This window comes from Gymnoscopelus braueri (assembly GCF_963280865.1).
Source record: "Gymnoscopelus braueri genome assembly, chromosome: 24".
NCBI classification, from domain to species: Eukaryota; Metazoa; Chordata; class Actinopteri; order Myctophiformes; family Myctophidae; genus Gymnoscopelus; species Gymnoscopelus braueri.
In genome coordinates, this window is record NC_137626.1 from 24,092,492 (window position 1) to 24,104,398 (window position 11,907).

The window sequence follows — 11,907 nt, forward strand, 5'->3', positions numbered from 1 at the left end:
TCTACTCCACTACATCTCAGAGGCAAATGTTATACTTTTATTACTCCACTACAATTACTTGAAAGCTTTAGTTACTATAGTTACTTTGCAGATATAAATGATTCTATTATAAAACATGCTTCAACCACTTTAGCCCTATTTTATACATAGGATAGGATATTTGAAAATAGCCGATCTAAAAGCTCACAAGGCGTCACATCTATTTTCAAACAGAAAATAGACTTTGGTACTTTCATTATATTTTGATGCCAATACTTTTGTACTTTACTACAGTAAATTCTCAATACCAGACTTGAAACAGAGTCATGTCATTTTTTGATTTCTTTGGCTATTCAAAAATAGTAGATATACAAGTAAGACGCGCGAACGCGGGAAGCGAACGCAAAAAAAGTAAAATATTTTGTTCCACCATTCAGGGACCTCCAGGAGCAAAGATTTGAGTTACTTATAGCTTTAGAATACAACTCTCGTAGACGTATTTATGATTCTGACGTTTTCAATCTACGAGAGTTGTAGGGTTCATCCCCCATGGACACAGGGACTTTCAGCACTATACCCCGTAGACACTCCAAACATGTACAAATTGAAAAAAAATGGTGCTTACCGCCACGCCCCAAATGTTAACTCTCTCTACGGGGTAGTAGTTTAATGTAATAATCCATATATTTCAATAAATAAGTGTTTTAATGCCGTCTGTGGCCGATTCTGTTGGAAGTTCCCAATGGGTGGTATTGACGCGCCCATCTGGTGAAACCCGGAATTACACTCAATGTAAATAGGAAGTAAACGAGGGTGAAAAAATGGCGTTCGGCCACAGGCATTAAAACACTTATTTATTGAAATATTTGGATTGTTAAATTAAACTACTACCCCGTAGAGAGAGTTAACATTTGGGGCGTGGTGGTAAGCACCGTTTTTTTCAATTTGTACATGTTTGGAGTGTCTACGGGGCATAGTGCTGAAAGTCCCTGTGTCCATGGGGGATGAACCCTACAACTCTCGTAGATTGAAAACGTCAGAATCATAAATACGTCTACGAGAGTTGTATTCTACAGCTAGGTTACTTACAAATGTTAGCTTAAAAAATATATATATATATTAAAATATTTGCACAAATGTTCACAAATTTTCAAAAATAGCAGATCTACAAGCTCGTAGCCTGGCACCACAATTCTACATTGTGGTATTGATACTTTAAAGTAAAAAATGAGAGTACTTTTTCCACCACTGGGCGTGGAGAACAGAGGAGCCGAGGGAGGGAAGAATTAAAGAACAAGGGGGGCGTATTGTTATTTCGTGAAGGGCGTATGAGGAAGTTCTTAAAACATTAGTCTACTCATCGTTTTGAACCGTTTTTTGGGAGTTGTGTGTAGGCTTTACCCGCAAACATCGAATAAATATGCCTGGAAAGAAAGTGTGTATCGTCGGATCTGGCAACTGGTAACTTGAGTTTTGATTTGTTAGCGAACAGGGGATTCATTCATCAAGCATTCATTTGATTTATTATATTAACTTAGCAATAGCCTGCTATTATCGTGTAAGTAACACACAGTGGTGGAAAAAGTACTCAAATGTTTTACTTGGGTAAAAGTATCAATACTGCAATGTAGAAATACTCTGTTACAAGTCCGGAATTAAACATTTACTTGAGTAAAAGTACAAAAGTATTGGCATCGAAATTTACTTAAAGTACCAAAAGTAAAAGTACTCACAAAGTTTTCAAATGTTCAAAAGATTTTTAAGCATAGCAGATCTACAAGCTCATAATTGCTGCTGTGGAGTAAAAAGTACAATATTTGCCTCTGAGATGTAGTGGAGTAGAAGTAAAAGTACTGAAGATGGGACAGTAAGGTAAAATAAATACCTCAAAATTGTACTTAAGTACAGTACTTGAGTAAATTTACTTAGTTACTTTCCACCACTGGCAATGTGTCCTCCAAGTCCATGCATGCCGCATGCCCTGTCTGCACTCTGCAGGACCATCAAATCCTGTCAATCCAGTTTAATTTTAGAAATTGTGTCTGCTCCAGCCTCCACGCCTTTTTTCAAGTGTTTTAAATACAAATACAGTGTTTTCCCCAAGCCAATTAAGGCTGCCAGCCATTCATTTTAAAACGATCATTCACTTCTTCCACTCTGCTGTAAACGCAGTGGAAAGTATCAATCAACCGCCTTAATAATTACATATGTTCACTATCAAAATGTAATATGCATCCTTATAGACATGTTGACAAAGGGCCACGTAACTGATAGCCTACCTGTAGTGTCAGAGCAGGTTGATTGGCCCTATAGATTTGGATTATGGAATTGGCATGGTTGATATTGTACTATAAGCGTGGTCAACTAAGATACAGCAACTGTACCATTGATAGTCCCCCTTACCATCAGGGGTCATCACCATGCTGGCTTGTGGTGGACATTTGTTAAAAAAAAAAGTTTTGCCATGGACAATGGGCCGACAATAATATTTCCAGAAACGCATAAAGAGCTAGCCCTAAATGACCAGTACAGGTCTGTTACTCTGAGAGTGTACAAATGGAACCAAATGGACCCGTAGGGTCTCTGAGTTTGTACACACTCAGAGTTATGGGGGTCCTTGAAAATAAAAAAAAGTTTGAGAACCATTGTACTGTACTAGTGGACTCCTAATGTTTCATAGTGTCATAGTAAATCAGTGTCATACGTATTCTGAAGAAAACCTGGAGACTGACATTCAGTAATTGGGTCTTATGATCAAAACATTATGATGTTATGTAAAAACAAAATCTAAAATTTGCCACAGACGAGGCCAAGTCTTGCCACGGACAGATTTTGTCTGTGTATGGACATTGATGACCCCTGCTTACCATGCAAATTTAAACTAGTAGCCTAAACTTTGTGTAGAGCATGCGATCATGGTTAGGCCCACATGAGCTTATATGTGAGAGCATTCATTTCAAATATATGTATTCTTTTAAATAACTTATTATGCCTATGTTAAAGGCAATAGGATACATTTTAATTGTGACAAGTCTCGGGGGGACAGACCGGCAGTGCATTGTCAAAATACTATAGTTTTTTAAAACCTGAGATTGTCAAATGCACACTGGCTAACTCAGCAATAGACCTGCTTTAGCATGCCATTCTGTTCCTGAGTGACTAAACGCATCAGGAATCCCAATGTCTTTTTCTGATTTGGTCTTGTGTTATATTTACGAGATGGATGCACCTTTGGGGATGTCTTGCTACATTATCATTCTGACCAACATATCATTAAACTTACCATATCTTACAACTTTTATGCCTCCTAATGTCATTTTATAATCGTGTTTCCTTTGGTTGTTGTTCTGTGTAAAGCGCATTGAATTGCTAAGTTGTTGAACTGTGCTATACAAATAAATCTGCCTTGCCTTGTAGGGGTTCAGCAATTGCCAAGATCATTGGGCACAATGTTAAAGGATCCAACCGGTTCGACCCCATAGTAAACATGTGGGTTTACGAAGAAATGGTCAATGGAAAGAAACTCACAGAAATCATAAATACAGAGCATGAAAATGTCAAATACCTACCTGGTCACCAGCTGCCCAAAAATGTGGTAAGTGTCCATATTTGGGCTTTTCTGTTTGATAAGATTTATCACCAAGGCAGGCGATTATATATGCTGCTTGTGCAATTAACTTAACTGCAGTCTTGGAACATGGCTTGATTGTATTGTAAGAAATTTCACTCTGATAAGATGGATGAACTTTGACCTACATTCTTACAACTCATCTGTCCCGTGAACTACAATATTATTACATACATTTCCAGACTGTGCTCATGCAAAAATGCTTGAACTTCAATAGTTAATCTTAAGATATATTTCCCTTTTATTCTTTGGTATTTCTTAATATTGCTCTAATAACAGACTATCCGTCATTGCTAATGGACAAACTTCTTCTTTGTTGCTGATGATGTCTAAATAGGTTGCAATTCCAGAAATCACAGAGGCTGTAAAGGGAGCCAAGATCCTCGTCTTTGTCATTCCACATCAGTTCATTGGGAAACTCTGTGAACAGATGAAGCCTCACATTACAGAGGGAACCATTGGGATATCACTCATCAAAGTAAGACCCTCTAATCCAGTGGTGCTCAACTCTGGTCCCATCCTGGGGACCAGAGAGATTAGTGATGCAGTCTTGTGATTAGCGAACGCGATGTAGTCTTGTGACTCGAAGGTGTTTAAAGTTTTGGGGCGGCTGGGAAAATCTGATTTCCTGGATAAAAGGATAAGGTTATTAAGGGCTCGGGGATCCCTGTCCCTGAATCGGAATACTTTTGCAGGCCTGGAATTTAATAACTTAAGGGGCAAGTCTTTGGTGCTGTAATTATTTTAGGGCACACAGGCCAAATGCCAGGGCAACAAGTCCACCAATTAAATTAACTTAAGGGTTAAGGAGGATTTTATGTTTAATACATAGTATCTGTCTATAAATAAATAGAATACATTATTTCTTGATTTTGTATTTACACATTTGCTCATGTGGTAAATGTTCTGGCTAGATAGATATGCATGGGTACCACCCATTCAGAAAATAATTAAAATGCAATAATAATACCTTTTTGATCCACACCAAGACTAAAGGGAAATAACAGTAGTCATCTGACCATTTCTTTGCTTCCCTGTTTGTGGTCAGAGCATCATGGGACCTCTTGCTTGAGCCATATTGAGGAATCATGACATAGAAACCTACTGTAGCAGCAGTGCATGGCAGCTTATTACAGTTGACCTCTAACTGCACCCGATGAGTAGGTTGATGCATTGCATGGTGCTGTCGGTGTGTGTGTGTGTGTGTGGGCGGGTGTAATGCTCATTGCTCATTGCAAAACACTTTGGATAAGGCAAAGGCACTATTACAATAAATGCCCCTTTACCATTTGCAACTTGAGAATGAGCCAGATTTTCACTGAACTTGGAGGGAATAATCAGTAGGCCTGAGATCATTTACTTTTGGATCAAAAATGTCAAAGTTCATGGTCACAATCGAGACATAGAACATGGATGAAGAATCTTGTGGCTGATATAGACAGGTTTATATCCCCAGATGCATTTGCTTAATTTCTGCAATGTGCAACAACATCAGCAAACAAATCAAAAATATATAATACTGGCGTTGAAAGAAACGAGGCTAAAAAGTACAGGAAAGATCCCCACCACACATACAAATGAACAACCACATCAGAAATAGATATAATGTGAGTTGAGTTGGAGTTCTAGTTAATAATTTCATATTTTAGTTAGAATTGTTTCATTCATTTAAGTTTTTCCATAGCAACATACTATTATAGAATAAGCTTCTGTATGCCAACTTTACAAGTATTAACCAATTAAACGCTATATGCTTCATTTTACGTTATCTAGATAAAATGGCCAGTCTACCAAGCTCACAACACATATTTCATGTGGTTAAGGAGTACATGATCAAAATTCTGTTCCAGTAATTGAACCGGTTGCCATGGTTTTACTGTAGGGCATCGATGAAGGACCAGAGGGTTTGACGCTCATCTCCGACATCATCAGAGAGCAGCTGGGCATCGATGTCAGTGTCCTGATGGGGGCCAACATCGCTAACGAGGTGGCAGACGAGAAATTCTGTGAAACCACCATCGGTCAGATTTAAAACATTAATAATTGTATTTTTTAAATTCATGTCAGTATCTTATTTTTTCAATTAATTACAAATGCTTTATTTTGTATCTATCAACACCTGATGATTGATATGGGTATAGGTTTAGGAAACTTAGCTGATTTTCAACCTATCAGAATGTGCATTTTGTACTCTATGCCTAATAATAACGTGAAATTACACTTTTGAAGTCATCGTTCTGTGAGGTCAGTTATTGATATCAATGGGATTTAGGTTCAAAATCAGCAAATTTTCCGTTTAAGGCAGTTTGTTTGGGGGGGTGGGGAGGGGGGCGGGCTGCCATTTTAACCCCCCTCTTTCTAACATGAATCATAATCTGTTTCTCTTAAACGTAGGCGAAATCCACAATGTTGCATCTTGAAAAATTTACTATATTGCATTTTTTTTCTCCTTCTGTTTTTGTACATTCATTTAATCCTGTTCAGGCGCAAAGAACGAAGCAAATGGTGTCATCTTCAAAGAGATGCTCCAGACGCCCAACTTCCGCATCACGGTGGTACAGGAGAGCGACACAGTGGAGCTCTGTGGAGCTCTGAAGGTAAGGCCATATTCTGAGCTTTAACCCACTCAATCCGGGAACGCATCTCTGTCATTTTAGACTTCTTTCGGCTATTCAAAAGTAGCAGATATACAAGCTCATAGTGCGGCACCGAGTGCCGTGCGATGAGCTTGTAGATCTGCTATTTTTGAAATTTGGTTCCATTTTATTTGTACAGTCTCAGAGTGAAATTCACATAGAAGATTATTTGTATCTTTTTTTTCCACAACCATCTCTGGTGTCATGTGAGGGCACACACGTAGATCCATGCGTGGCGTGTAGAAACAGGTGCTCATTCCTGTATGCAAAATTCAACCTTTTTAGATGTATTCAGTTTGTGACCTCAGTAGCCTACAAAAGGTACAATTCACATTCACCCTCACAATGTGTCTCTGTCTTGAGGGCTGTCACGATTACCGTACACATTTAAGTTGACGATTAATTGTCACACTAATTATTGTGATTAACGATTTAATTGCGTTTTTGGCATTGAACATTGGATTCTGTTTGCCTTTTAGGCTTCGTAATCAAAAACTTCACAGGGAAGATATGTCAAATAACTGAAATATACAAAGAAAGTACTCATATTAATTAATTTTATACAAACTAGCTGATCTACAAGCTTACAACGCACGTTGTAAGCTTATAGATCAGCTATTTCTGCTTTTTTAAGTGAGGTTTGGAAATTTGTACAATTATCTTGGGCAGTGAAACCGCCCCTATAAGTGAGGTTTGGAAATTTGTACAATTATCCTGCGCTGTGATTGGCCAATCACAATCTATTCAGGACTGTGATTGGCCAGTGTCACATGACACATGTGCATAGTCCTATATAAGAAACCATAACTTTAAAAAAAACATAAATTGGTTTTTTTAAAGTTATGGTTTCGTCCATCATAAATAGTGTTTCAATAAATGTATTTATCTTTTGTACATGATTGGTTGACTCCATTCAGTATTGTGATTAGCTAGCAAGACACCGCCCACTTCACACAGGGTGTGATTTTTGGGCGGTGAAACCGCCCCTATAAGTGAGATTTGGAAAAATGTACATTTTCCTGCGCTGTGATCCGGGCCCAGGAAATTTGTAGAATTATCCTGCGCTGTGATTGGCCAATCACAGTCTATTCAGGACTGTGATTGGCCAGTGTCACATGACACATGTGCATAGCCCTATATAAGCAACCATAACTTGAAAAAAACCAAATATTTGTTTTTTTCAAGTTATGCTTTCGTCCATCATAAAGAGTGTTTCAATAAATGTATTTATCTTTTGTACATGATTGGTTGACTCCATTCAGTATTGTGATTAGCTAGCAAGACACCGCCCACTTCACACAGGGTGTGTTTTTTTTAATGTATGAACATTTTTCAACATGGAAACAATTATGACGACTATGACAAAATAATTGCCATTATCTCAAATAATTGCGATTAGACGATTATGTAATAACTGTGACGGGCCTATCTGTCTCTCTCGCCTCCTGTAGAACATTGTGGCGGTGGGCGCTGGTTTCTGCGATGGCCTCGGGTTCGGAGACAACACCAAAGCTGCAGTGATCAGACTGGGTCTGATGGAGATGGTGGCGTTCGCCAGGATCTTCTGCAAGGACCCGGTGAACTCCGTCACCTTCTTGGAGAGCTGCGGGGTCGCTGACCTCATCACCACCTGCTACGGCGGACGCAACCGCAAGGTGGCTGAGGCCTTCGCCAGAACGGCCAAAGTGAGATGGATGGCTAAATTGTTTTCGCATTCTCAGGGTCACAGTGTCAATTTCTTTCTTAACACCAATTGCATCTCGCTGCCTTGAGGAGGGTACTATTTTCTATGTCTAGGGAGCTATATAAGAATAGTTCTCAAAGTGGGGTCCGGGGACCCCAGGGGTTCCAGGGGTTCCCCAGAAAAAATGAGTTTATAGCATCAAAATCAGTTCAACCACTTTAACCCTATGTACATCAGCTATTTGAAAATAGCTTGTAGATCTGCTATTTTCTAAACATCTTGAAATTTGAAACCTTTTTGGAAACATTTAAAAAACAAAAATGGAGGTTCATATGAAAACGTTTGAGAACCACTGCTCTATAATATGCATTGTGGCGTAGATTTAAAATTGTATTGCTTTTTGGACTTCATGGATTAAAGGGATAGTTTACCCCAAAAAAATCTTTTATAGTAAATACAATTTTATTTAAACCAAACGGTATGGTAGAATATGTTAATACAATATGACTAACACAACTTTGGTGATGGTAGGTGGTCTCTTCTATTGAGACGTTTAGATCCTGTGGCTGGATAGGACACTCCTAGTCAGTGCGTGGAATTCAAAGGGAAATATCTCGCCGTCCCAAACAAGCACTCCGTTATAGCTCAACAGTAGAAATGTCGGTGCTCATGCGGGGGACACAGGTTCAAATCCCAGGTGGGACATGAAAGTTACAGATTGCAGCTTTAAATCACCTTTAAGGATTTAAAACATCTCTAATAACTGTATGAATGTCGATTTGAGTTGAAAGCAGCATCATAATCAGTGTATGTGTTTTTCAAGTCTATCACTGAGCTTGAAGCAGAGATGCTCAACGGCCAGAAGCTCCAGGGTCCACAAACCTCGGCTGAGGTTTACAAGATCCTAAAGAAGAGGGACATGGCTGACAAGTGAGTCCATTTCCCTCTGTCGAACCGTTTAAGCCTGAGTTATACTTGTTTGCACATCATATCTACTTATGAACTTGTAGATCGGCTATTTTCAGTGTGCACTGCTTAACTAAGGCTTTAGTTGGAGCGTTGGCAGTCACACCAACAATGTTAGCCAGCCAACTTTCCATGTACACCACAGGGTCAGATGGAGCACTCCTACTCCATCTGCTGGAGCCGACGCATAAATGCACTTTGTACCACTGTTGGCTTGACATTTAAGGCAGTGGTGTCCAGCTGTGCAACATGGAGATTATGCATGTTTACTTTCTAGCTGAACACTACACCAGGCGCTTATTCTATTTGGCTAATTTGTGCACCTTCAACCTGACATGGGAGGACCAGTTGGTGATGTCATCTAGTGAAGAGTTTTGTTATAAGCCCATATACGGTCAGCACTCCGTCATACATGATTGGACAGCTTCTTAGCTAGGTGTTGCATTTATCCAACTTACATTCAGTTTCTCTCAGCACTGCGTAACCCAACTACCTCATGATGAACCTAACTTATTATTCATTTGATCGATACGCAATAGGAAATGCGCACTAGACAATGTAAAGTGTGTCACATAAGGCTCACCATGTAATTCTCTTACAGCAACAATATAATGAGTAGCACATTGTTGAAGGGAAAATGTATTTGTATACCTGATTTGAAGTCTTGTTCATTTCATTCATGTGATCACCAGGTTTCAATAACCTTTTGTTTGTTCAGAGGAATAATGGTTTTGGAAATCAGTGTCATGAACAACATTAACATTTCCTAAAAATCTGATTGGACTGGTTCTGCTTGTATATTTTGTGCTATAGGTTTCCTTTGTTTTCTGCTGTCTACCTTATCTGCTTTGAGGGCAAACCAGTCAAAGACTTCATCACCTGTCTTCAGAACCACCCAGAACACATGTAAACGGACCAGTGTGGAAACGGCACCGTCAGTGTATCACTTACAGTACCAGTAGGGTCTGAATGGGATTAATGGACAAAACGCACTAAAACAAAACTACAGCTAAACAGCACTTTAACTTCACTTGAAGTTCTCATTTAAAAATGTTGTCAACCTTTCAAAATATTGTTGTCTTGATTTGTGCGTATGTTTGCTACTTTAATATTCAGGTCTTAGGGTAGCAGTTTTTGCAGTAACTATTTGCTAAGGATGAGGTTGTTTTATGTCAATGTAGTAAAATTTATGATATCACTGTAGGCCTAATTGTCTATTCCTTCCATCTGTATAGCCTATTCCAATTCAATTGCAGATCACTCCACTTTAGTTTGACTTGACATAGGATGTTATATGATCTGACCTGTTTTAAGGAAACCAGTTTTCCTTGTATCTAAATTTTTTTGTCTAAAATCTAAAATTGTCTATCTAAAATTGTCTAATAAAGTTTAATCACATGAAACCTAAATATTTCTTAATCTTTTTATTTATTTATTTTTGAAAGAAAGTTCTGTTGCTTATTGCTGTTTTCATTGACAGCAGTGGCCTCTTCTGGCTGGAGGTGAATATGGTGACCCTTTTTTGAAAATAATGATTATGGACATTACCAGGCATGGGCATTTTGTCTTTTTAAGGGCAAGGCCACTTGGCTTTCGGTGTTGTGATTTTTTTGGAGGGCACAAATGACAGGGCAGGAAGACTATCAAATAAGACAATGATTTTCATATTTTATAAATAATACATAGTATAACTATCAGTGTAATAAATGAGCTGTTTGTTTCACAACAATTACCAATACTAGTCCATACCCGGGGATGTGCATGCATACACAAACCTTATGCAGGACTTAGTTGGGACTGCTAATGGCACTACAGACCCAGGGACCCTATCCCGTTGGACACCAGAGGGTGCCCTTTCCTCAACTATGCTTTCTGGCAACATCATGTGTTATATGCACCAGCCATCAGTTCTCAAACCTACCCCCAGACACAAACAATAGGCAATGCAGTGCTCATGTGAGATCAAAGAACAATGTTGTGTCATATGAATTACTAATAGGATCCTTTGTAACTGGGTATGAAGAAAAGCTCTGCATGATACATGCTGCAACATCCTCATAGTTTCAGCTAAACTGAAACTAAAATGTGAACATGAAAATAGGAATATGAATGAAATTCATGGAGAAATCTGCTCTCGCAATGAAATTTAAGTAAAGCCAGTAAGCCACTCTTCAACTGCAGCAGTTTATAGAGGTTATAGTGGTAAAGTGGTAACTATCTTGACAGACTGGATCTTCAATAATCTACAGATGTTGAATACATTTTCTCTCTCTTACACACCCACGTAGTGTACGTATATACTGTGTGTGTGTGTGTGTGTGTGTGTGTGTGTGTGTGTGTGTGTGTGTACATATGTGTCTATATGTATATAGCAGAAAATGTGTCGCTTCATCCCTCCCTCTCCTTAGCCCTCTCTGTCTCTCTATCTTTGTCTCTCTCGCAAGCGCTGATCAAGCTCTGTTTCTGATGTCACACAATACAATACAATACAATACAATACAATACGTTAAAACCGGTCATGTAAACTGTCATGTTTGGAATTATAACAGCTGAAATCAATAATGTATCAGTATTTGCATATTGACCCGCAGGCCGCATTAAGTGAAGGTGGGGGCCGCATGTGGCCCCCAGTTGCCCATGTATGATCTAGCAGGTTCCCTTGTCTCATAAAGTTGTCATGCAGAGCACCAGGAATGAGTAGAAATACAGTGGCTACAGTTTTTTTCTGTGTACCATAATATCATAAAATCCATACCATAAAATGGTATGGATCGATACCATAAAATCACCCATGACCGTCTTTCGACTGTCATGGGTTTACGTTTTTTCCCCATTCCATTTATCTATTTGTCTGTAGGAAATCTCCAGTTATTAACGTATGAAACTTTGTCGAATGATTTGTCTTTGGGCAAGGACAAACTAATTAACCTTTCCTACCAATTAGGCAAAAGTGGGCATGCCTGGCATTGGGTGTGGGTTCTCACACAAATGCCCTTATGTTCTGAGCACACAAT

At 38.9% G+C, this 11,907-nt stretch overlaps 1 protein-coding gene across 1 annotated transcript; it reads left to right on the forward strand.

Annotated features, from left to right (window-relative positions):
- The first annotated feature begins 1,307 nt into the window (after positions 1-1,307).
- Positions 1,308-10,302, forward strand: LOC308080872 (glycerol-3-phosphate dehydrogenase 1-like protein). Its single transcript, XM_080422921.1, has 8 exons — positions 1,308-1,440; positions 3,397-3,574; positions 3,945-4,085; positions 5,490-5,628; positions 6,092-6,204; positions 7,695-7,928; positions 8,751-8,857; positions 9,707-10,302. Exons 1-8 carry the CDS (start codon positions 1,400-1,402, stop codon positions 9,801-9,803), a joined length of 1,050 nt encoding a protein of 349 aa, XP_080279047.1. The 5' UTR covers positions 1,308-1,399; the 3' UTR covers positions 9,804-10,302.
- Positions 10,303-11,907: the final 1,605 nt, after the last annotated feature.